Raw genomic sequence first — 27,751 nt, 5'->3', positions numbered from 1 at the left:
AAGACATAAATTGACATTTTCCGGTCTAAGGCCAAAATTTGTGACTTGACAAACTTGACATAACAACAATAGCAGCTGCCTCACGGATACATGTCTGTCACCACCTAGTGGCCATATTGGTGCTTTAGAAGTAGTTCGCCCACATGAATGCAATCAAGTAAATATTGTCTTCTTTACAGAATAAACATAACAAACAACGCAACTGTACTGATGTCGTTTGTAACAGTTTTATTGGTGGGTATTTACATGAGATTATTACATTGCTATTATACATTGTATACTGTTTATTGGAAGGAAGTCTAAAATACTTTGCATATGACAGGTTGTTGCAGCAGCACTTAATCCTCTTGTAACTTTTCAGTTTAATGATTGTGTTGGACGCAAGCTGCCACAGATATTACCTTTGGTTCAAAAACCCCTTCTTTGAAGCATTGCTTTGCATAGACAGGATAGCCACGATTTCAGAAATAAAGAGAAAAGAGAAGAAAAAATCACTCAGAAGAGAAGAGGTGTACATTCACAGGTTTAAAGGGGTTTGATAGATTAGTGCATCAAGCTCAAAGAGGGACGGCCTGTAGTTTGTTGAAGGTTGACTAAGTTCAGACAATCACATCTGTGCAGCAGGTTAGAGAAACATGACTGATAGAAAATAAAAAAGCGGTGTGGGAAATTAGGAAGATGGAACAGCACACTTCACTATTGCTTCAAATGTTGCAAGAAGAAGACTTTGTTTCAGGCCAAATATATCTCAAACCTCCCACATTAAACGAAGCAAAGTCTGCTTGTCCTTCAACACAGCCACTCATTAATCACAGCCTGAAAAAGCTGTCTAGCTTTAGGAGCTACACAATAACACATATCTGCTTTCATGAAGCTAACCAAAAAAGTTTTTCAGACCATCACAAGGACATCAGAGTCCTTCAGACAGGTGACTGTGTTCCTTATTCAAGGGTTTCCTGTGTTACAAGGTCAGAGGATACAATGGTACATTGTTAGAGGTTTAAAGGAACAGACGCTCTACTGAAGGCTAACTTTAGCAACATGTCCCTCACAGTCATGTTGAACCCATTAATGAGTCAAGTCTCAATACAGGCACTGGACTGGACAGATGAACTGAAGGGAGGGGGATTGTAATTATTTTATCTAATGCGGCTAAAACTGAGTGTGAAACAGATGAATGGCTGTTTTGACAGAAACCTTCAGGTCTGTAATGAGATTTTAGTTCAAATCAGGTTTAATAACAGAATTAAAGACTTTGGGAGAAGCAGTTCACCAAATAACCTCTAACTTTTGGTCCATTTTCAAGCTTTTTGTCAGAGCTTTTGACTGTATCTCACTGCCCTCATCAATGGATGGAACTTTCTTATTTGTCATCACATTAAATCAATATGGACCACTACACTGGTGAAGCAAGCACTGAATGAACACTGGAAACACCAGGATCCATAATCAACTTAAGTGAAAGATAAAACCAAACATCCCTCACTGTCACTTCTACTTGCAAACTTAACAGACTTAAAATATTCTCAAATCTAAGCAAGCTCCAGAGGTCCCTGATGTTGGTCCCTTGCTGGCTGCAGAGCAGAAACAGAGCTGATCAAACACCTTTTTTAGACATTTGGAAAGAATTACATCATTGGTCATGATAAATAATAAGTAAGCAACATGTATAATCCAGAGTAGGGTACTTTAGCCTACTATGTGCATTCTATTTGACTTTTTTTTCCTTTTTGCATTTCTCAGGGATGTTAACAGTGAGAATATGGCTAGAACTAAATTCTTCTTACCTGTTTCCTCTGACGTACCTTGTCTAAATGCAGCAGAATTTCTTTCCTGCTAGAGGTTGGCTTTCATTCTTTTCCATTTCAGCCAATTTCCTATTATTTTAACTCTTTTTGTATGTTAGATATATTGGCTGTTACACTTATTAAAAACACCTCTGTACCTCTGTCATGTGATGGCCCACCTTAAAACAAACCAGTTAAACAGTCCTTGGCCAGAGAAATGATGCATAGAATACTAACAGGAGACAAGTAATGTCAAGAAAAGTGGAGTGAGATAACAGCGACATTTGCGACAGGAGACGACATGGTAGTGTAGGTGAAGGAGGTAACACACGGTCATGTCATTTATCATCATCTGATACAGAGTTCAATGTCAGGAAGTCATGCTATCATGAGATATACACTTAAAAAAAAAAAACAAATGACATAAAAACCAAGTAATATCGTTTACACTATAAGAGTAACACTATTGCTTGTGCATGTTGAAAGCTTAAAATTCTCTTATTGTGTGAAATAAAAGGAAAAATTACAAAGAGTTGTCTTTGACTACATGCAAAAAGGCACAGTTGGCAATCCTGATTACAACAGTAGTTTGGGATAATGTGCTAAAAGGTGAGTCTGTCAGACAGCAGGCACACTATCAAGCCAACAGAAACATGTAGTAGAGACGCACACACACACACTCCCTCACACACACACACGCACACACACACACAGAAACCTTTCTTCATTCACACAATCTCTGCTCAATTAACTGCATTCTGACTCTATAACAGCACTCACATGTCAACACAAACACAAACAAATACATTAAAAAGAGCCCAAAGTACATTAGAAGGCTGTCGTGGAATGATAGGCATAGAGTAAAAACAGGGAGCATTTACCAATCTGTGCCTGGCTGTGTATTAATTGTCTAAAAAATCCTTCCTTTCCTCAATAGTTTTAGTAACACTGCTTGAAGTGCACTTTTTAAAAAACATAATAATGTATAATTGTAATGAAACTTAATAAGTAATCACATGGAATGTTGTGAGATTGTTAATAGCTATTTTTTGTGTATTGTAACTGACTTCAAGCAAAGTGCCACCTCCTTTCACCAGATCTTACAATACAAATGACTGCAAGAGGCCGAGGAGAAGTTGGAAGAGAAGGCACATTTTTGAGACAATCAACAATACAACTCCTGGGTTAAATCTTCCCTGCAGTGCCGTCTCAGGCCTAACTTCAGCTGTGAATGGAGAAACTGGAAAAAAAATAAAAAACATAACAAGTTAACCCCCACTATCAGCACTTCAGGGGGCGTCCTCCCCCTCCACGCTGCGCCTGGGCCCCATCCTCTAATCCACACTACTGCTGCTGCTGCTGCTGTCCGTCGCTTCACGTCAGCAGGCCCATACGAGTAAGCTTGGCTGACAGGAAGGAGTGGAGGACAAACACCACCGGCTTTGGACCAGAATGGAGGTCAAAAATCTGGAGGATGAAAGGATGGAAGAAATGAGGGAGGAAAGGGTAAAAAAAGAATAGATACAGATATCTGACTGCCTTCATTTTCAGTATGTTGGCTCACACCTGTTCTCTTTTAATTTCTCTGTTGTTACATTCCTTCCATCTGTTAACTTTCTGAATTAGTAAATTACATGTACAGCCACTTTATTAAACTATGAGCTGAGTCTGGTCCCAGTCTGTAGTGTTCATTTTCTCTAGACCTGAAAAACATTTATGTTTCCATTGTACTTCAGCTGTGAGGAGCACAAGACAACACCACAAATTTTAGCATTCTTTTGTCACATTACTTCAACCTGAGAAAATCCCTCCAATCAAAATACAGGAAAACAGTCATCAGCTCTGAGAGGCGTGCAGAGCTTTGATTCTGTGCTGGTCCTAATGCAGTAATACTACTTGCAAATTTATGTGGAAAGTTGTGAAATGTATTTCAATCTGTATAAGTGTAAACAGGAAATTTACAAAAAGCCAAAGCTTAGAAACTATATTCAAATTAAAGATGATTACTCTGCAGAAACTTCAAGGGTCTCAATTCAGAACTGGTACTTAACCACTGACAGTTGAAGTAGGGAAATATATAAAGGCAAAAGGATTAATCAGGATTAATGAAGTTCTTTCTTCTTTAAAGTGGAGACCTTTGTTTTGGTGAGATTTATAGAATATGCAGCTAAGACAGAGGACTCTGTATCCATTATAACTGAATGTGTGGAAGTGTGCACTTTAATTAGGATTATTATTATTATTGTTTCTTGTAAGCTCACTCAAATAAACAATTAATTAATTACATAAAAATGCAAATGTGAGCATTAGTAAATGTGTGGTCTGATTTGTGAATGTCCATAAGAAGAAAGTATGGCCTCAAGAACCGACGTGTTGTGATACGAGACTGTGAAAGTTTATATCACCGTTTTGGTCTCAGTTTCAGAATCGTTACACCCCCACACATATACACATACATCAACTTTACAAGAGAGGGGGGCTGTGAATTTGAAAACAGTGTTTGAATGTGTGAGCGGGACATGGCTCAAGCTAAAACAAGAGGTTATGCTGCTCTTTAAAGCCACTGTGTTTGCAAGAAAACTTTACACTGTCAGACTCGCGTATGATTTAAAAAAACAGAAGGATCAAAACTGATGCAGGAGAACCTGAATTGTCGTCTTTTTTCCCCAAACAATCTTCTTTATTGGTCTTCAGGCAGCAGGTTTTATACCACTTTTTTTCACATCCAATTAGTTTACGTCGCAAAAGTACGAGGCTACGAATGCTCTGCTGCTCATGTTAGGTTTCAACATACAGCTTCTGAGGCAGTCTGTGGTATTACAGTATTCCCACGGCTGTATAACCTACCATCTCTCCCTCTGGACCCCCAAAGTCAAGGTAAAGGTTGCGTATTCCGTCGTCAGCGGACATTTTGAGCTTCTCGTAGGGGTATCTGTAGAGCACGGCGCCACCTGCTGGGTCGGCCGGCTCTCTCGTCACAGTGAAGCCCTTCTCATAGTGCAGCGTCAGCCGGACATCCTGCCTGTTCAACGTGCAACCTGGAGGAGGGGGGGGGTGAGAGAGCAGAGCTTGAGCAGAGCGTGAGAATAGGTGAGCGGGGGTGAGGGCAAGTGTGGGTAGAGGGTGAGTAATATGTGTACAGCGCATACACTTATCAGCAGAAAACTAACTTTCATCAGCCTGAGGTGGTACCACATATTTACAGCAGACTAAATGTGTTCCTCTTAATGTCTGATGGGGATGTTGTTAACTTCCTACAATAACACAAATATGTCTCTTAATATAACAATAATCAGAATAACTTCCTAAGACAAAGTTCATCTACAGCACCTTAATTAAACTGTTCCTCTGTGTAAATTCCAGCCTGTGATGTCATTTGATCTGAGAGCATTTCCATGTGTATGACTGTAACCTGACTGGCCTGAATGTTCCTGCACAACTGTGTGTTTGTGTAGCAGCAGGACAGGGAAGGAGAAAAAAAAAAAAAGGCAGAGGCTTTCCAGTGCTGTTCCAGCAGCCAACTATTATTCTGCACAGAGTGGAAACATTCCCCTCTGCTGGCTCCCACTTCTGCTTTTCCTCCACAGAGCTGCTCTTTCTGCGCCCTGCAAGTGAGCCAGTTACTGTCAGGAGCTTCCTGTTACAGTCACAGTGCTCGGGCATTTAAAGACCTTTACAAATACTCATGTACAAACCATATACAGGTTTTGTTACAGATTTAGTTTGTGGACAAATATTTTCTCTAGAAAACTTTCATGGACAAGGTGAACCCACATCCTCTGACTGATGGTCTTCTTACACACTCTCCCACACTGCTGCTACCCTGTGTGTACTGACACAACCCACACCCACAGTGTGTAAAAAAAGAACAAAACCACAACAAAACAAGAACAAAACAAAAACACACACAGTCACCCAAATCCATCCAGTGCTGTACGTGATCGATGTGCTAAGTCAAAGCTGTGGTATTACTGAGATCATTGGTCTACGCTACATAATAAAGTATGGACAAGAGCTGGGTGTTATGACCTAACAAGGTCAATTATTAGACTTAATATCAGCACATGTATTTTTTGTCTCATTATGGCTCTGTACACAGTAATAAGTAAAGTCAACATGCCTGCATTTAAAATCTCATTTAAGCATCAAACTACCATCAGCACAAAACATCAAAAGTGAAAGTATTCTTTAAACTGCAGCCCTATCCTGTCAGTGTCATATTATTACATTAATATTTAATATGATACTAACATTTTATCATTTTTTTTTATTATTACTGATCCATTCGTGCGTAATCAGCATTTAAATATTGTAGCTAGGTGGAGTAACGACAGCTTACAGATCGAGTACAATATTTCCCTCCGAAATGTAAAGGAGAAGAGGTATCAGGTTACATTAAATTACATAAATTAAATTCATATTAAGTACAAGTACTGTATTGCTGAATGGTATTTTGATGCAGTGCTTGAGTAAATGTACTTTGCTACTTTGTACTTCTGGATGTCACGCCAGAGCTTCATAATGTTGATACATTTGGCTCATTTTTCAGCCATAATCAATATAATAATATCTAAAATATTAGAACATTATGTCATTCAGTATAACAATACTACAACCTAGAGTCTGCAGTACTGTTTATAGAATGAATAATAATGAAAACTCTTCCTGCAGACTAATCAGCCGTAGCACACACAGCCACACTCACCGATAGAGACTTCTTTGATGAGCTCGGCGGCAGCGTGAGCCCCCTGCACGAGGGCTCGCGTCCACGAGGACAGATCCCAGTGGGTCTCCACCCGAAAGACGTGGGACTCGATGCCCCGCCCTGTGCCCGTCCGAGTGGCGAATGCCAGGTCTGAGCCCTGGGCCGGAGATCCCCGCGCACTGCCAGAGTGAACCAGTCTGGACAGAGGAAGACACTTTGCTGGTCACAACGTTTACTGGTCCAGTTTGTGTCATTTCCAAATAGGATGTACTGGGTGTTGACATTTATGTTGTTATTCTTTGTGTTTTTACAGGTGGGAGTTCCCTGCTGAAGTTTCCAGCATAAAAAAGAAAAGAACCTCTTCACAGTTGCAGTTTCATTTCTCACATTAACAGAGCTAAACCGCTGTCCTCCCACATTTAACAGGTTACCACTGACCTTACCATAACCCAGCATACATTTCTCACTTTGACTTTAATTTGAGTAACCTCCAGGTACTTACCATAAATTACAGTTTGCTGAGCAGCAGGTAAAAGTTAATGAACAGAACTTAACTTAAATATTTATGGATACTCTGCAGGGAGTCAACAGTGTGCTGGCTAAAATGTCTCGTCCAAATGCATTTTAATGTAAAAAGAAAGAAATGATAAAACCATTTTACAATGATGACAAATGGACCAGTGACGAAGGCTTGGACTGAGTCATCCTCCTGTGTGCTGTCTTTACCTGGTGGCCAGCAGTGGGTGTGTAAGCAGAGGCATGGACCAGGACTCTCTGCTCCAGGGCACGGATTCAAACAGCAGGATGTCCTTCTCCGTCAGCGCCATGACCACCGGCCTGTACTGCTGCCGTCCACCTTCCAGCTGGACCTGAAGGAGGAGAGGCAGGAGGAGAGGTCACAGGTCAAAGGCAGCCATACTGTACATCCAGTTTCCCTGACGCTCAGTTTTTCAAGACGCTCGGCGGGGTACAGTAGGTTGTTCCACAGTTCCTCTGTGGATTCATGCTGTCTCTTCATGTGATCGCAGACTGACTCCATGATGATGAGATCAGGGTTTTGTGGGGGTCAGACCATCTGCTGCAGGACTCTAGCTGTATGTTTAGGGTCTTTGTCAAGTTGCAGACTGAATTCTGGACCAATTAGACACTTTGCTGGTACAGGTAAACTGGTACAGGTAAACTGATGTGGTTGGATCGCGTGCAGCTGGAGAGGAGTTACACTGACCTGAATTTGTGAGAGCACTGTGAACTGTAAAAACTAGGGCAGCGTGTGTTTGTCTGAGTCATGGCTGAGTGCTGGTGAAGTTCAAGTGAAAAGCGATGACATTGAAGCAGACAGTGTGTGTGTTTGTGAGTGCAACTGTGGTGAGTAGGTGGATTCTACAGGAAACACTAATACAACGGAAATTTCCATCGGTGCTTCCTGTTTGAGCCTGGTCAGGATAAACAGAGCAACACATCCACACATTCAACACGACCTGGAGTCAACACTTCATCAAAGTGAAAAGAGATTAATCAGAGTGGAGGATGTGAACTCAGATTAGCCCTGGTTTGCTTTTCAGTAGACATGTTTACATTTAGGACTGAAGCTGGTTCAAAGAAACACGCTCTTCCTGTGTGCTGCTGCAGATATGAGGTTAGAGCAGAGATGCCAGCCTGTGTGTTTGAGGTCTGGGTACACACAGTGACATAGGAGTCGTGAAACAGGTACTGTAACAAACGTAGCTGAAAAACCACTGATGCCATTTCCATCTTCCTTCATCTACCACTAGCAACCATTGTCTCTTTAAAAGAATAGTTCCACATTTTGGGAAGAATAAGAACTAGAGAAGATTGATATCACTCTCATGTCTGTATGCTATAAACTGGAGCCAGCAGGGACCTAGCTTAGCATAAAGATAGGGAACAGGGGAAACAGCTACCCTTGCTCTGTCCCCAGCAGATGCTCCAGGAAGTCACTGGTCAAGAAAAAGTTCCAGCAAATAACCGTCTGTAAAACAACGAATTGTCACACACATTAAACAAATGACACTTGTGTTCATTGGGGTGCGCAGGGTTTTTTTTTTTTTCCATTTGGACAGAGCCTGGCTGGCTGTTTCCTCCTGCCTCCAGTGTTTTGGCTAAGCTAGCTCTAGCTTTATAATTAGCACACAGACATGAGAGTGGCATCTATGTTCTCATCTATTCAAGAAAACAAATAAACATATCTCCTGAATGCACAGCTATTCTTTTACTGTGGAAATCTGTGGTCAGACATTCATTTTGCAAGCTTCTATCTATATCTCTATCTATCTATATTTATATCTACCTCTATCTATAGATATAGATATTGGCTTATACCTTATTTTCATTCCTATTTTGAGCAATTGAACTTTTTTTTAAAAAAAACAATGCAAACTCATTTTAATTGTGAATTATAGTTATTCTGTTAATTTACAGAAATATTAATCAGTTTTATGTCAATGCACAATTATGGTTTGTTAGTATTTTGTTTATTTAGGGAATATTTTAAGAGAATTATTACCTTCCTTGTCATGTGATCCAGAGACCCAAGTATCACATGTATAATATGGCATGCTGCTGTTAAACAAAGTTGAAAATACCTGCTCAGCCAACCACCCGATGTGTTTGAGGTGGGGGTGTGTGGAGGTGGAGGACGAGGCCCCCAGGTAGGCGTTGATGTGAGCCAGGGTCTGAGGCAGCAGAGCGGCGATGTTGGTGTGGATGGCAGTGAACCAGGAGTTGGCAGTGGGGCCGTCTTTACAGCGCAGCACCACCGTGTGCTGGCCGTCTGGAGAGTGGAGCTCCAGCAGTCTGAGCGGCAGTGAGGAGATTTATCAGTTTCATCAGCGGACCAGGGAACAGAGCAGACAGAGTGATGTAAACACCTCATGACAGAGAGTGTGTGTGATATGGTCAGAATGAGCTCTGGGTTTGGGACCAAACTCATCATTTTTCTATCTAATCTCCCTGGAGCTTCAACAATGTCTTTGACCAATGAAAGAAAATCATAGTAAATTCAAATTCACACAATAACTTCAGAAGTGTGTGAAGAACATGACAGTGCTGCCAGATATTATTTTCAGAAGTTACTCAGAAATGCCTTCATTTGGTGTGAGTGGCACTGAACAGGTTGCGTGAATGTAACAAAAAGGTGAATGAAAAGTTTATCTTCATTAATTTAGTCACTGCTATCTTTTTCCCCTTTTCTTATGGAATTAATATATATTAAAGATTTTACCAACAAGTTTCCAGTTCTGCACCATGAAAACTCATTCTGCATTAGCTACAAGAAGAACTATCACTGAGGAGTTTTGACTGAGGAAACGGAAACATGATTATAGCAGGATATGGTGCTGTGTGTGTTTTATGATGCAGCTTGTGTTCAAACTGAGGTGTACTGAAAAAAAAAAAAAAACACGCTATATTATTGAACATTGCTGGAAAACTGTGACAGCACATGGCAGACAGACAAACTGCACAAAAAAAAGAGGAACAATGATAACATCTCAACCGATCACACTGATCACAACAGATGCACAGTATATGAGGTTGACATACTGCAATTTAATACCACACACCTGTTGTAGCAATGTTTGCAATGTCCTATCATGAAGTCCTGCTATTGCTTTGTTAACAGCTCTACTTGTTGCTGGGTGCTCTTCATATTTATTCCCTAATCTTTCTTAATCTTTTGGATCATCATCTATTTAATATCCACAACCACAAAGATCATTTTTGTCACGCTCATTATCTCAAACATTCCAATCTAATGAACAGAAGCTGAACACAGGAAAAAAAAAAAAACACACTCACAACCACACCTACACTCCCACATACTCAGCTATTTCCCTAAAACACACACACACACAAAACACTGAGAAGTCTCATTACAGACCTGTTCTCCAGATCTGGCATGGTGAGATTTCTGCTGATGAAGCACATCCTCAGGCTGATGACCTTTCTGTCTTTGGACGAGGAGGCGCTGCTGTGTTTGGGCGAGCCGGAGTCCTCGCTGCCGCTGTAGCTGGGCGACTGTGGGCGGACACCGTCCCAGGGCAGGTCGGCCACAAGGGACGGCTTCTTGAAGAGCGGGGAAACCTCACGGATGTACTTCACTGTGGAGGAAGAGAGGAGAGCATAAATATCAACCAGCGTACATCCGACACAAGGTGGCAGGATTAAATGGCTCCTAGTTTATTTGTCGGAGGCTTGAAGTTTAGAGCAGCAACAAATGATTTTCTGGCCACTTGGGAGGAATCAGAACGAGCTGAAAATACAACACTGACATATCATCATCTTATAAACTGTGTGTGATTATTGTGTTAGTGAGCAGAAGCTTATTTACACATCCAGTGTGGCAAACAGCAACATTAGCATTCATTTGGAGCTACATTTCCTTTTAACCTTGTTTTGGTCTCTACCATCTCTTGAGGGAAATATCTGGCTGTTAATCTGCTAAGTGTTTGACTTTCTTCATAAAGTAGTTACTAATTTTGCCTGTCTGTGATTCTGAGTGTTGGGAAGGTACAGTTAGCACAGCTGCCTACAGGGGCTGATGACAGCTGTGAGACTGAACCATACAGCGATTGTGCTGTAAAACAAAAAGGAATTAAAAAGTTAAAATGCTCCATAGAGCTGCAGTGCTGTTTGTTAGCTGGTCCATGGATTTGTCTGCTGCCTAAATGTTGATCTGAAATTTTGTAAAGCTGCAATGTGCCATAATCTTTTCCATGCTAGATGTACGTCTTCACATAGAAAAATGGAGAAAGGGGCCACAAATTATTCCCTTAGGATTTCCCTAAGTATCAACAATCCTCCTCTTAACTAGCCAAACTGAGTAAAGTCCTTTACAAATACATGAGATCCACAGATACTTTAAACACATGAGTTTGTTGTAGTTTGTCAGGCTAAAGCAAACCATAGGCTGAGCCAAAGCAAGACAGCTGCTGAATGTCACAGACCTGGAGCCAATGGTGTGTTGATAATTTGACCATCTGTGGAAGAACACCCAATAACATCCAGTCACTCAGGATATATGGTGTTGCCGGCCATAAACGGGGCCATAAGGAAACACTCGGGGATGTTTTCTGAGAGAAGTCAGCATTTAATCTGCTTTTAAATACACTTGTGGGCCCAGTGAGGGTAAGACTTTTTAAACATGGTTGGAGAAAGCTGTGGTCTGGGAGAGAGATTGAGCTTTTGTCCAACCTGAAGTTTAAACATATCTAATCACTAATAACTCTATATTTTCCAAATGAAAAGGACACTGACCATATTCCAGCCAAGAACTTAGAACGTGCACAGTTCCTTCTATCGTCCAGCATGTCTTAAAAGGACATAATGGTCCCCTGTATGAAATAATAATAAAAGAAAAACACGAGTTGACTTGGCCGTGCAGCTGTGAGCTTGGCAGGTCAAATGTTTGTAAAAGAATGACTTGTGCTCCAGCGTGGTGAATCCACCTTCCAAATTTGGTCCCGCAGCCTCATACATCTCTGGCACACAGTCACATGCTCTCACTATTATCTTCCCTTGTACATGACATGACCATTTTTACCCCTCCTCAGGGTTTCCTTCAGTGTGTGCGCTCTCAGCCTCTCTGTGAGTGAATATGAGAAATGAAAGAGACAAAAACTGAGCGTCTGGGAATGTGTGTGTCTTGGACCATTGGGTCGGTCTGCTCTTTATGAAACCTGAGATGAGACTCTCAAGAGGTGAGGTCATTCTTGAATGTAGACTGTAATAGCTTTGTGAAAGTGTGTGTGTGTGTGTGTGTGTACACAGGAGAGTTAGAGAAATATATGATCAAGTCTCCAGCCTGTGCCTGTGTTTGACTCGAAAATGAGCTCAGTGAGAGCTGTGGAATTAACAATGCCAAAGCCGCAGATGCAGAGGGAGCTGCACAGTGCATGAGTCCCTGCATGCTTGTGTGTACATTACGCTATGTATGACTCATAATAAAGGGCAGGGCTGGTAGTAACGCTGAGGCAACAAGCCAGGAAATCTAACCTCATTTCACCGGTCCTCCTAACCACACCACCCATACCAACAAGGTCTGGGATCATTTCTGCAAACTGCAGTGAGATTTGGGGGGGCGGGGCCTTCCTGACTGCTCATGTATCTGTCTGAGGGTCGTATGGAGGAGGACGTCTCTGCTGCAAAGCTTCACTCTCAGACTAGTGATCAGATTTGGCGCAGAGATGTTCAGCTGAGATATTTTCCGTCCACAGACTTGGGGCTCCCTGTGGTTGTTCATGTTTATATCTTCGAATAGCAGAAGAACAGCTCACTATCACTGGAGTATCTGAGCTTCAGGCCTCTGTGTTCTCCTTAAGTTTGTGGAAGACTGAGGTGAACATATTTGGTGGGGTGGGGATCCTGCACTAAGAAAATTTGTACATCTTTCAATTAAAAATATGGAACTCCACATAATCTTGGACCATTATTATAATCATAATAATTATATCTGTGTGCAAATATTTGGAAAAGCTAGAGCAGATAATAAATAAACTGAAAGAAAAACTGAAAGCTGCAAGTCCACTAGAGACCAATTACAACCATTAGATCTGGGGCATGTCTTTTAGATAGTTACATTAATGCAGCTTAGGTGGAGCCAAAAATGACCTGGCTGCTGCACTGTAGCCTTATAATAGCAGGGGAAATCCTGCAGAAGTTCACTGCTAATGGCAAAGCTACAAATAATACCATCGCAACCATGACCAAAGAAGGGACACAGTTTACAGAAGAAAATAAATAATCATGTCACAGCTGGGAGTGAATACTGCTGACAAAAAACAAAGAATGTTAACTCCTAAAATCAGATAGAATTTTTGTAGTTTTGTATTTTCTATTTTGGAAATTATTTGTTAGAATTTAGCTGATTCTTCTTCTAAGGAATATTTAGCCAAATATTAGTCACAGGGATGTTGCGTTTGTTGGACATAGATGACATATTCAACTGAAACTATGAGTGTAACATCATCCACGTTTATGAAATTGAAGGTGTGTGTTCCTTCTTATTCACAATAATTGCCACTATTCTCTGTATGGCTCTAACTACCTACAGCAGCCTAGTATGCTTCTACCATTCACACACACATATGTTGGTTTTAATGAATAATGGTGTGACTTGTTTATTCTCCCCACCTACAGAGAAACCACAGGATGCACAGGAACCTACAGGAACTAAGGCTAAACTTCTAATTGCTGTTAAAATGAGGGGAGGAAATGTCTGATCTGAGTCTGTATCACGTCTATATGCACCATCCATCTGCCTCAGTGCATGTCCCCACTGCCCTGTCCATACACTAGGTTATTGTTACTCTATCCTCATACGATGGAGACAGTTTGTGAGCAGAGCTGAACTGAGGCGAGACAATGAGGCTGTTTGCTGAAAATGCAGCTGTCTCGTAGTAACATGAGCTTCTTATCCCAGTAAGGCAGCAGAGGCACAGCGAGTAAATGCAACGACATTAAATCTACGGTGGAGTTTATGATTACATGGTTAAATCTGAATAAATTACATCTTAGTTTAGTTTTTGAAGTAAGAACAGTAGGTCCACAGTGGACCATGGGACCATTATAGCATAGATCATGAAATGGCCTTGCATGTCTGTCTGGTAACATGATTATATTTTCTGGTCAGGCAGAAGGCAGTGAGGTCTTTTCATTACTGACTGTTTCAGAGTGAGATTTTCCAGGTAAATCACGCCTGAGTCACACACAGTGGGCAGAAATCCACCTGGAGATGTCATGAAGACAGGCATGCCTGAACCTGAGTGTAAAAGCTGAGAAAGAAATTCAGTATCATCGTCAAAGGAAGGGAAAAAAAAAGTGATGATACAGCAAGAAAAACTCAAATAAAAGGACCCAGAGTGGTGGCCTGAGGAACGCCAGTGCAGCAAAATTAACTCCCCACATACTGAGGCCTGAGATGTGCAAAGATGGCAGGTGGGCTAGCAGCTCTGCATAAAAATTAAAAAAGGTTTAAAACAAAATGTCTGAATGCGATACTTCTCGTTACCCTATAACCTGTGGAGGAGAAAAGAGTCATGGTATATGTAAATATGAAGTGTCACACTCTGCTTTAAAAAATACAGTCAGACTAAATGCTGCACATGATACTGTTTACAGAACAAGCCTTTAAATGAGTAACAAAAATATGAGAGTTTGTTTCCCAGCAGTGGAGGACAGTTTCACAATGATGGTTATTCCCTGTAAAACTGGAAGTGAAAGCGCTGCCTTATTAGCAGGTTATGATCATTATGACTGAGCAATAAAAAAGTCTGAGTATTTCTCTGGCTACCTATGATGACCAGAAGACAAAGCTCTTCCAATACCAAGAACAGCAACAGAAGCTGGAAGTAACAAGGTGACGCCAGATTAAAGGTGCTGCTGATCATGTTCTCTGGACAAACTTGACAAACTTAAAACCTACAGACTTTTATCTTATGATGGGTATGACCCTGTAAAAATCAAAAGCCTATTATACAAGTATCAAATCACACTTCATTGTGTTGTCTTGTGTTGAACTATATTCTGGCCTGAGGAGAGGTCACACAGACGTCTTGCGTTTGATTGGTTGATGACAAGTAGACAAGCCACCTCCCTGAGAGCCGCTGGCTGGATTTCAACCTGATACACTGGTTTCAGAGGAATTACTTTTTTAATAAATAACATGCTGTCATACTGGGAGCATTACATGTGAGTTAGTTAACAGAGATCTGACGAGTAGACATAGGAAATAACCAAAGAGAAAACTCCAAGCTAAAATCACCAGCACATGTGATAATAAGAAAATCATCTTTAGCAAACACAGAACGACAATGGAGCTGATCAGTCTGTCTCTCTGTTACTCTGGCTCTGTGATCTTTTATTGTGTTTAATTTTTCTTGTCACATCTTTCAGGTTTTGTGGTCAGATATCTTCTCAACCGACATTTCTTGAATCCTGGTTGTGAAAAACCTCTGCAGTGGTGAAGCTTATGAATGCTCTGTTGTGTAATTTGTTGGCAGAGTGGACCACTGTACATCTGCTTCTATTCATGTTTTCCTGTTGGGTTGAAATGAAAGGGCTGGGAGCGATGGCAGTCTTTGATGTGGCCACAGAAATCAAACCCATCGTCATGGGATGTAGCCTCTTTTAACAGCTGACATGCTACAAACACGACAGCCAGCTTCATCCATTGTGCTCTTACACGTTCACCTCATCATTACTATTGTCAACAATTTGGTTTTGGATATACTAACTCATGTATAAAACTGTAGGAGGCCCCCATGACTTCTAAATGTTTCAAACTAGCACACTATAAACACGCTATATCTGAAGATGGTACGTGACAATAAGGCTGGATATTGTTTACAATATAGTGATTCTGGTGCTGTTTCTATTCCTGAGGTTTTGGTACTGAATGTTGGTAAAATATAAGGCTGAACGATGGGAAGAAAATATCTAACTGTGTAATTTCTGGACAATAGTTTGTGATCATCTCTTAACAAACAGCCATACAAGAGACTCTGTGAAGCTTTACTTCAGACACGGCGGTGCTTACATACTGACCATGTTCACCATCTTCTACCATGTTGGCATGCAGTAACACAAAGTACAGCTGAGGCTGATGGGAATGTCAGGGTAGGATCTTAAACGTTGAGCTGATGAAAAGTCAGAGGATCATCAGAGTGATTACAGTTCACTGTAGAGAGTAGGGGCGACCACCTTTAATTCCACATTCAAACATGAGAGAAAATTAAATATTCAAATTACAATGGAGGGCGTTCTTAGAACCAGCGTCCATGCCCCACTGAGCCAGCAGTAAACTAAGCTAACTGATAAAAATGAAGGAGGATAACAGTGAGCAAAGCCATACTGATCAGATAATCACAACAACGAAGCATCTGAGGAGCAGAGCGTGGAAATATTTTGGATAGCAAACTTTATAAATGCAGTCCAGTTGTATGACACATGGTGAAACTATTCTGAGACGGGACAACTGTGACCAGTCAGAGCCAGCTTTATGTTTCTGATACTCAGACATTCTGACTGGTAACAAAAATGTACTGAGGTTTGATACCTAATCCTTGGCCTGGACAATATATCATATTAATTTAATCAGTTCTCATTTTTATTTAGTGATGTGTAGTTGGCTCTGACCACAGTTTCTCATAGATAATCTTGGAGGCATCTGCAGGAGGGACAGACTGAAGAGAGACTGTGAAAACTGAAGTGAGCTCTCAGTCTTTGTTGATGATGTATTTAGATTATAAGAGCTGAAGCTGAGCAGTGTCCTGCCTCCTCTTTGTTGTGTCTGTCTACCTGTCAGGTAGCTCACACTGGTTAAACAGCTGTCATCACGTATCAGGCTGATGTCAACAGTCTGCAGACTGTTCTGCTCTCTCTGTGCAGAAGCTGATTATCACACTGGACGTCTGTGCTCTCCTGAGTTGAAGCACTTGATGGTCACAGTCCAAAGTTGTGTGGCATAATCTGTGTTTTTTGAACATGCTTGTTTTGCAGGTCTTGTATTTTTCTTGCTCAACTGCCTCAAACGCAAAGTCCTGTTTCAAATTACGAATCAACCCCACACTTAGAATAATACAGATTTTATTTTTTCATTGTCATTTTTCCACAGTTTCTCATGCCAGAACCAATAACCCCTCCTCTCCACAGTCTGCCTCTCTCAGATAAAACAGTTTTCTCTTTCATTTCTGCCTGCATCGCACGTCTGTTTTTCTGTCTGTCCATCTGTCTGTCTCTCATTTGGTGCTGTTAAAAGAACTCATTAGCTCTGTCGGGCCTGTCACTCAGCTCCACTTCTGCTTCTAATTAGGCCTGTCCACAGAGGACTACCAGCTCTGAGCATGTGTGTGTGTGTGTGTGTGTGTGTGTGTGTGAATGTGTATGTTCACACATTTTTGCCTCTGTGTATGCATCTACATTAATCTGTGTACGGGAGATTCCCCAGAGATGCTAACCAACACCCCATGAGGCTGGTTCATCTGCCTCCCTTCACACCTCGCTGCCTGGAGCAACCGAGGGAAAAGGAAAACAGGGAAGAGGATGGACGGAGGGAAAAGAGGACAACATTTAGAAGAGGAAGAGGAGGAGGAGGAGGAGTGCAAAAGGCAGAAGAGTCTGACTTGACACATATTTGGTTGTGGCGTTAGCTGTGCCGCAAAGCTACCCGTAAAACTACCCGCCTTCAAATCACCCTCCTCTCACACACACACACAAGTAATCATCCTATAGCAAGGCCAAAATAACAGTATAATAGCTTACAGAGCAGCGAGTCAGGCAGTCAGACCCTGGCCTCTGTATTTTTCCCCTAAAACTGCCCAGAAATTCCCCTGTGGTTTGGCCCGCTCCTCTCTCCTCACTCGCTATTCTCTCATTCCTCTCTTACTCTCCTAACTCAGTTTTTTTTTCTCTCAATCCCTCCTTCACACTCTTGTCCTCCATCCTTGTCTCCCCATCTTTTTATCTTCAGTCCTCTGTCTTTCTGCCCCTCTCTTACTGTCCCCCCCGCTCCCTCCTCGTCTTCATCTGTCTCTTTTCCCCATTCCCACACCTCTCATAAAGTTTCTGTTTTTCCTTCTTAATCTTGTGCGCTCCCTCTTTCACCCTCTCTTTCTCCCCCTTCCCTCAAAATCTTCCCTCAGAAAGTTTCTGCCAGAAACATAATGAGAACAATGTGTCAGAATGCAGCTCCAGCATGTGTGTGTGTTTGCGTCTAAATGTGTGTATTAGTGGTTCCCCCCTCCACTACGCTATGTCCAAATACATTCACAACAACACATCTGAACATTTCTATAGCAGGTCACTTTGTCATATAGTTCAGTTTCTTCATTATCTATGAGCTGATATTACAGTTAAACAAGGGTGTAATGATTCTGAAACCAGGACTGAAACCTCTGTACAAACATCCACAACCTCAACGGTCTTCTTCTTTTCCTACAGCGACATATCAAAACATCCCACACCCTGTGTATGACAGTTGTGCCCACACACCTCATTCAAAAAAGAAATGGGCTTTGTTTGAATATTTTTCATACTGCTACATATAAAGGCCCTTTACTCCCCAACAGGCTTCTCTCATTTTGGCTGATTAGACCTCTACTCTGGTTGAAGGAGGAACTGATGTGATGTGATTGACTCAGTGGACATACAAAAATAATGAGAGTATCATTTGCTCCACCCTAAATAGATGCACTAAAGGTAACAGGAGAGTGAGATGTCAATAAAGCAGTCTGAGTCCAGAGAGGACTCCTGTGCAGCTGGACCATGTGTGTACCTTCACCCCTTCCTTTTCTAAAATGTATCTGACTGCTCAATGCGTCAGTGTGAAATAAGACACTTTGCCAGTTTAGATAGAGAAAGGTTTACTGATATAAACCAGGAGCCCACTACGGTGCGTTTAACACAAATCCAGCACTTATTACATTTAAATGTTTCCTAACGCACAGTGTTGTCAGTGAGTCAACAGCGTGATCCATTAATGATAATCCAACTGACAGTAAGAGTCAGTGAGCAATGTGAACAGAGTCACTCTGTGTTAAAAACCATGCCTCTGTTTCCTCATCTCCTCTCTGACTGAATGTCAGTGTTTCAGTTACAGTGGAGATGATGGGAGGCTCTCTGAATATCCACACATATCAAACAACTGGAGACTATGGTTTGGGGAAAAACCTTGATACATCATGTAGAGATTTTGCTTAGCTGTGGTAGTTATCTCTTTAATATCTCCAGTTTCATTAGGCTGTTGAAGGCAGCGTTGCATGTTAGTGAGCAGGACTGCATTATTGTTCTGTTGGATTTACAGGATTTTTACATCAGTGTGATTTGTCCAGTACTTAATACACAGGCTTAGCCAAAAACAGACTTTCCATTAGGTTATTTTTCCTATAAATGGTTTTTCAACCCCCCCCCCCCCAAAAAAAAAAAAAAATAAATAATACACACACACACACACACACACACACATATATATATATATATATATACACACACACACACACATATATATTAAAGACATCCCTGTGATCTACTGGTTAAGATGGGTATCATGTCATGTCGTACTGCTCCCTGCCCCCATGTTACCTGTCTGTCTAGAATATACTGCGCGTTATAAAGCCATTTCATAGTTTTATAGAAGTGCACCACAACAGGATGCCTTTAAATGTAGCGTACATACAGAGACAGACCTTTTTATTAAAGAGTAAGATCCTTTTTGTTTGACCAGAAACATCACTATATATCACTACCAGACTCCATTGACAAAAACAGGAATTTTACCGAGCAGAACACAGGAGCTGCTGAAATACCACAACCTCCATCTGTTACTTAGTTTGTGTTATTGCATGTTAAGGATCTCAGTACTTCTCCTACCACTGACAGTCAAACAGTCACAATAAAAAGCTCTATCTCTACAAGAATCCTATCCATAATGTTGTTACACAGTTGGATTACACTGCAGCAGCTGTTCTTAGTGTTCAGGCTCACTGTTCTTGCTCAATACTGCACTGCTTCCAAAGATATTTGTCCCTCTCAATCATTTACACCCAGAAATAAAGCCCAGGTTCAAAAATACCAGAGTTACTTAATACAATTTGATTCAAAGAAAGAATCAGGGCAACAATATTGACCTGGAGCTCTCTAAATTAGTCACTGGAGAATATTACACTACTGTGGACAAACTATCCTTCTCTCTCACACACAGATCATAACAAGAAAAAGTATTCCCTCGATCCATCAAACACAGAGTCACACCTGCCCCCTCCTCTTTGTTGTCCTCTAACCTGGCTCAGAGAAAAAACCTTTGGGAAATCAAGCAGCTGAAGTGTAAACACATGAGTGTGTTCATCTGCAACACCACTGTAACATTTATGAAATTACATAAGTCAGTTTTTTAAAGGTCAGCGTACGGCCTAAAAGCGTATTTGAATATGTGAGCTAACTTTTGAAGCAGATTAGAAACAGAAATAATCACATTCATCATTCTGTAGTGTAGTGACTGTTAAAGATTACACATGTCAACCCGTCATGTTGGCAGTGAGGGCACAGACTGACGCTGGTTCAGCAGCAGTTGCTGGATGCTTTCTGCTGCGGTGGAGATTTGCAGAGCAGCTGAGTCTTGTGAGTCAGTTACACAAATAAAAAGACAAACCTCCAGGATGTTGGGACTAGGGTCAAAAGACCTGACATAGAGAGTCAACAGGCCAATCGCAGCTTAGAGGCTGTTCCAAGTGGAGCGATGCAGGAGGGAGCAGAGCAGGTTTTATCAAGTAATACATTTCTTCTATTATTTTACGATGTAAGGTTGCAAATTAGTTATCTTTAGCATTAGCATCTACATCGTATGAACTATTTAAGCCACATAAACAATGTTCTTCTGGTATGTTCATGCATTTGATAGATTTTAGAGGGTTAATACCAACTAAACAATTTTCTGTTTCAAAGCAGAATGAATCCATTGTTCTGCTGAACATTACAAACATATGAAACACACTGAATAATATTAGCATTCATTTGAAGTTGTGTTTCCAGAAAGAACATTCACCCTCACCCTTTTAGCTTTGGTTTGGTCTCCACCTGACATGATCTGTCTCTTTAGCTTCTAAATGTTCAACTTTCCTCACCTCGCCGTTAGTTACTGACTCCATCTCTAAACTGTTTAGTACTGGGAAAATAATGAACAATGAGTTTGTGGAAACACATGAAACCACAACAGTGAAGTGAAATGTGCTAAAATGCTTCACAGAGATGAGGGGAACTGCAGATTTACTGATAAATCTCTGTGGCTTTGTTACTGCAACTGGCTTTTTTCAAATTACACAGTCACTGATGAATGCAGCTTTAAAGGCCCAGTTAATCTGAATTACAATCATATCTACAGTAACATCAAGCTGTGCAGATATTTCAGAGATGTTCAGATATTTGCTTTTACTGACAACCCCAACATTGTTGAGGTCAATTCTTCTCAAAGCAGTGAAACTGAACAGCAACGTCTCTGCACAGAAATAATGTTGTGGTGGTTCTGGATGATTCACAGAAGCCACTGTGAACAGTTTTCACTCAGACTGCTTTCTACTCAGTACAGAGTCATGAAACCTCTTGAAGTTTTTCACAGCTGTAGTAACCTTTGGCTTTGCATGTTTCCTCTGTTTGTACAGTGACGTCTTGTCTCACAGGTAACACGCATTTTACTGGCACCTGGTAGTGACACATTAACCCTCTTCTTCTGTTGTTTAATGGCAGTTAGCAAACAGCTTTTAGGGGCATTATACATTATTTACTACCAGGTATAGGTAAAAAGGGAAAATATATTTTTAAGACAAGATGATCGCATACACTATTTGATTACTTTAAAAGATATTTCATGAGGATCTAATCTGTATCTGTACTGTGCTGTACTACTCACCTGGCATCAGTCAATGCCATGAGGCTTCTATTCATATGATGCAAAGGCACCTAATTCACATTTCTGTGACGTTGCAGAAGTTCCCTCGTCATTCTCTTGATACCAGGGGTGGTGGAGTTCATACTGAGACAGAACTGGCGTGGCCTATTTCAGGCTGTGCAGACTCATGCTGCGTGGCAGATCTCACCCTGAGAGGACACCAACCAACACAGTGAACGGACGCTCGGCCAGTTTCGGCCTCAGAACAAAAGAAAAAGAACTGTTCTTCGTCAGGCCTGTCCCCGTTTCATCAATAGCCTCTGTGTCTGGTATGTGCTGTTTTTATTCCTCCAATTACTCACACAAAGGACTCATCCTCCTCCTCCTCCTCCTCCTTCTCCTCCTCCTCCTCCTCCTCCTCCTCCTCCTCCTCCTCCTCTCCTGCGCCACCAACCAGCAGGCTAACCCGATAAGACACGCGGGACCGCTGCAGCAAATTTCAACTAATCATTTGGACATATGGGATATTATATCTGTCAGTCAGCTGGTGAGGGGAGGGGGATTAACCAGCAGCGTGTCACATCTGGGATATGTACGTCATGTGTTAATGGGGCAGTTTAAGAAGAGCTCATTTGTTATTATTATTCCTATGGCCGATTGGAGAGTGAGACCCCCCCCCCCCATAAAGCAACAAACCCTAACTCTGACAAGGAGCATCAAGATGACAGCCTACATGACCACAATACAAGAAAATGGCACTTTCACTTTCCAGAAAACTCCTGTAAAATATATCTGAATCTTTTAAAAAGACTAAAAAAAAAAAAAAAAAACTGACTGATTTGAGAACTGTGGGCCAGAAAACCAAAACAATGAGCTGAAAGACTAACTAACTAAAAAGCTGTGCAATGCAACACCTTTCATTACACAGTCACTTGATCTATAATTAATACAGAAATATAGATAAGTGCTGTGCTCTAAACCCTTTGTGATACACAAAGACATCTAGTTTCTCTTAACATATGTATTAGTTATTAATGTGTCAACACCCAACCCACATTGCTAACTTGTCAACATGCACAGAATATCTTGAATAATCTTGCGCAAATGTTGCTTGACTTGATCTTGGATAAAAACAAATAGGACTGAATTCTCCTGAAACAAGATATAACTTGTGGCTCTAAAAACAACACATGATTGAGATCAGTGAGTTGATTTGCAGTGTAAAAAAGACAAATGATGTCAGGCCACAGGCAGATGTTAATGGTCACAAGTCTTATTAAAAAACACGACTCTACCCTTCGATTACATCCACCACAGTCACAGATGTGTTGTTTTACTCTCTCCTCCCTCATGCAGCACCAGGAGGAAAAATCACTGGAAGTTTGCGGTGGAGCAGCATGAATCACGGAGCCGCCACTGTTGACCTTTGCCCTAAATACACACATGCAAGCGGAGGTCAGGAATGTGGGGCACCTAAGCTAATTGTGAGAATATCTGGGGGTTTATGTATTGTGTACACGGCACAGCGGTCTGGAAACCGAGGCCTCGTTCTGACTGACTGCCTCTTCTTTCTCGGAGCAGGTGAGAGCCGAGCAGAGACAAGAGGGAAACTGGGAGGAAGAGCCGGTCCACAAACAACACAGCTCACTGCCTGTCAAACTGACAAACAGTGACAAGCAACTGATACATTCCTCCAAACAGAGGCCGATGTCTGGACTGCGGCTGTGGCAGGAGGCGGCACATCCTGCTGTTTGTGAGGGTTGCTGGTGAAGTTTTTTTTTTTATATATACTGATGTCACTAACAAAAGGCCAAATTCAACCAGCGGTTTTGAAATGATACTTATTCCCCCGTTCGACAAAAACAATTCTGTGCATTCCCTTCAACGAGCTGAAGAAAACAGTGGCAGAGTGTAACTACACAATGTTCTGGATCAGATCATATCCTGATGTTGATGGCATTTTTACACAGAGCTTAAAGAACCTATCCACACTCCACTTTATTTGGGAGGAATAAAACAGGCCTCATTCTGACTTGAGTGGAAATGTGTCACACATTGATCAGTTCCTACAATTCCTGCTCGTCAGTATTCATCCCGCGTTCATTCCAAACCATTAAACACTGCATTTAGCTGTTCCTGGCCTAAAGTTTCCAAACCCCCAGGGCTCTGAGGCCGCTCTCCCCCCAATTCACTCTTTTTCCACTTTTCTAAAGATTGAACAGTTCTACATCAGCACAGTTTAGTATCAGAGCACATCTCCATGGAGCTCCACTCAGTCCCATAATGAGGCTGTTAGCTATCGCCTAACTAACACATTGTTCTACTTACAGCAAGCAACACTATGCATTCATTCGTATGTAGTACGGTTCTTCCATCTTAAGTTTAGTAGGTGTGGAGGGCTTTTGACTGTGGATAGTTTTCTGGAATGATTGTCAGCACACCTAAAAACTTTGAGCTTGTATGTGTGTGCACATGTGATGCACTGATAAGCATTCTTGTAGACAAAACCCAGGTCAGTGACCTACCTCTTATATCAGATGATACCAGCTGGTGTTTTGTAAGTGTATAAATGCAGTTTGACTCAGCAGGGCCAGATACACCTTACAAAAGCTAAGTAACGTCTGGAAGTCAGCCCAGTTCAGCACCAACACAGAGCTGAGACTGTACCAGAGCTGTGTCCTGTCCGCCCTGACGTACAGATCTGAATGACAGAGAGCGGTCTCCGGCTCAACTGTCCACACAAAGAGCCTACACAAACACTGCCAATATTTTCATCCTCAACCTACATCCACTTGGCTGGTGCAAAGACAACAAAATGGCCACCATCATCATGAACAGGTGATGGAAATGGATCAGGCGTGTCATCTGAAGAGAGCAGAACAACATCAGTCGCACGGTTTTTAAAGGACACCTGAGAGGCCGACCCCAGAACACCTGGCAACAGACAATACACCTGAGGTCCTACAAAGACACTGGCACCGAGCGGACAGGAGGGGAGGTCCTTTGTTGCAGTAAGTAAATTCAGTTTATTGCTTTAATCGAAAACTATAAACTATAACAGGATAAAGCCAAAACAGCTGAAAAGCTCAGTAGAGCTGCAGTGTTAGCTCATAATTCTGTCTTGATTCTGGCACTGTGAACAACCTCTTTTCACGTTACACAGTGACATTTGATTCAGTGCTTTAATACAGAAGTAATTACTGATTATTGAAACAGGTTCAATTCAAGATGAATAACTGGTTTATTAAACTCTAAAAGACCGTATAAATGTTAATTCCACAGTTTGTCCTGTATCAGCAGTTAAAGTTATACTGCATTTTCATTATACAGATATTGCTTCTTAAATTTGTGACACTCAAAAATGAATCAAATGTTTTTATGTCGGTACATAAATCTCATGAACATTTCATCCAGTGCATATTTTGAAAAATGAGTCAAACTTTTATCTTTTTGAATTCAATAATTGACAGTGGGGGCGTAAAGATTCGCCAAATCCAACTTAATTTTGAGCCAGGGTTCAGTTCATTAACTCAGTTTTGTTTATGTTTATGTTTTACTTTATTATTCATCTTGAGCTAAATAAAACAGGCTAACCTTTACAGCAGGCCTGATGAATCAATCATGATTGGACCAAATGAATCGCCTAACACAGCAGTTGGCTAAAACAGGGGCGGTGTGTGATATTTACAGATACAGCTCGTCCTCACTTTAAATTGCATGATCATTTTGTGATTTACATGAGTTATAAAAAAGTATGGAGGTTGTGTCTTCCTGCACGGATGTGTATGATATTGTGGAGGTTTGGTTTCACTTCACACTGACTTCACCTTCCATGGTTTTCCCCTCTCTCTCTCTCTCTCTCTCTCTCTCTCTCTCTCTCTCTCTCTCTCTCTGTCTCTGTCCAGGTCAGTATCACTGTAGTCACACAGAGACAAATCTCATCTTCTCATGTTTAGAGTGACCTCTTATCTTTATCAGTCCACAGTGATTCAAATACACAGAGCATAATGTGTCTAACTCTGACTGTGACCACAGCTGTGGTTACTTTGCTGTTTACACTAATCAAAGGCTTTCTGTTCTGCTGATATTATTCAAACCCTGATCCTCCTCCTGGCCGTGGATCAACTGGGACTGACAGTCTGTTTGTTTAATGTCAGTTTCATCATAATGTGTTGTAGACATACTTTTTTTAGTTACAACCAGCAGAACATGTGTGGAGTATTTGTGATGGCCCTCTATTTAAAAAGGACCAATGTGCTGGTGAGTGAACTGTCCTGTTAGAATAACACTTAAACACACCTTAAACTATTATTGTATTTAATGTGTTTTTATGATTTAGTCTCTGTATGAAAATCTGCTCCACGTTCACTTCTAAGATCTGTGGCGAACAATAAGCGCCATGCCTTCTCCAACAAACTGACACCCATGGGAAACGGGCTAGTGCGCAGAGGTGTGTACCCAGACCACAGGAGTCTAATCTCGGCCTTGTGCAAATCCCCGCTCTCGCGTTGGCCAACTTACCCTCCAACGTCACTTCTTTCCCTGCCTTCTTCAGCGCCTGGACCGCCAGGTCGTGCGTCGCCTCTCGGAGGTCGTTCCCGTTCACCGACAGGATCGCGTCGCCCACCCGGAGAGCCCGGCTCTGGTCGGCGGCGAGCCCCGGGAAGATCTTGGAAATGAGGATGGGCATTCGGTTCTCGCGCCCCCCCTTGATACTGATCCCCAGCCCGCCAGACTCCTGTTTGACAACTCGAACTTTCCGCACAGCCTCCGATGACCCGTCCAGACTAACGGGGAAGTCGCCCTGCCTCGACCCGAAGCTGGACCCGGGACTACCGTAGCTCGAGCTGGGACTTCCAAAGTCAGAGTTTGTGCCGTTATTCGGGTACTTTCCCAGGGCTGTTCAAACCGTAGTTGCCGTCGTACTGACCCCGGCTGCCAACCCCGCGCCCCGGGCTGGAGCTGCGCCCCCGAACCCCGTGGTTCTGGCTCTGGAGTTGGTCTTGACTCGAAGATGGACCGCGGCCGGGGTTCCCCGGACTCGATCCCGGGTCGTTTCCGTTCGACATGCCATTTCGCAGGCCCGCCGAAGAGTTGCTGTAGTCCCAGTGGTTGCCCCCCTGTCCGGTCGCCTCCGCCTCGGCCGTTAAAGTCAGCGTTTCCCGGGTGAGTTCGGCGGCCACTCGGATCCAGCGGTCCCGGAGCAGGAGGTCCAGCTGACCGTTTTTGTCCGCTCTGGTCCAAACTGCCATTCCTGGACGGTTAGCCTGCTCAGAGGCGGGCCGCTTTCACACTAAACTCATCATCAACTTTTTCCTCTTTTTCAGAGTGCGCACAAGCAGCGACTAGGCTACACTGGCCCGCATCGACACACCCACCCACACTGAGTGCAGGAGAGAGGGAGAGAAAAAAAACACCAGTCCCAAAAAAAGAGGGAAAGGAAACAGAAAAGTACAACTGGCTGTGATGGGCCAGCCTGAGAGGGCTTGTTGTTGAGTTCAAGCTCTAAAGCCGCCCGACTTCCACTGTGAAGTTAGAGACAACTAAATAACACAACAGCCCTGCAAGCCTTTCAAAATAAAATGCAACGCTCAAGACCAACCAAAAACAACTACAAAAATTGCATCTCCCAGAAATTATGTGTGCGTATTTTATGTATACACTTACATTATCCAAGGCTGGCTGGTTTTCCTTTAGCCGATCAGTCACTAAATGTGAAAGGTGAGTTCTCCCCTAATTTTCAGAAAACTGGTGAAAATATCTTACAGTACACACTCATAGTTTTAGAGGTGGTGTGTGATGGATACCAATTCATGTCACTCAAGTTAAAACTGCTACAGGTGAGATTTTATTGTTTATCAATAT

General features: G+C 42.0%; 1 protein-coding gene across 1 annotated transcript; it reads right to left on the bottom strand.

Moving 5' to 3' along the window:
* Window positions 1-213: 213 nt before the first annotated feature.
* sntb2 (syntrophin, beta 2) lies at window positions 214-27,423 on the bottom strand. The gene is given in 8 exon segments (XM_018703628.2): window positions 214-3,254; window positions 4,635-4,825; window positions 6,493-6,689; window positions 7,219-7,361; window positions 9,096-9,306; window positions 10,391-10,610; window positions 26,408-26,780; window positions 26,782-27,423. Coding segments are annotated over 8 exon segments (1,785 nt in total). The 5' UTR covers window positions 27,139-27,423; the 3' UTR covers window positions 214-3,161.
* Window positions 27,424-27,751: the final 328 nt, after the last annotated feature.

Source organism: Lates calcarifer, linkage group LG10, assembly GCF_001640805.2.
Source record: "Lates calcarifer isolate ASB-BC8 linkage group LG10, TLL_Latcal_v3, whole genome shotgun sequence".
Classification (NCBI taxonomy): Eukaryota; Metazoa; Chordata; class Actinopteri; family Centropomidae; genus Lates; species Lates calcarifer.
The sequence above is the reverse complement of the archived record's forward strand: the minus strand, read 5'-3'. Positions and strand labels throughout refer to the sequence as shown.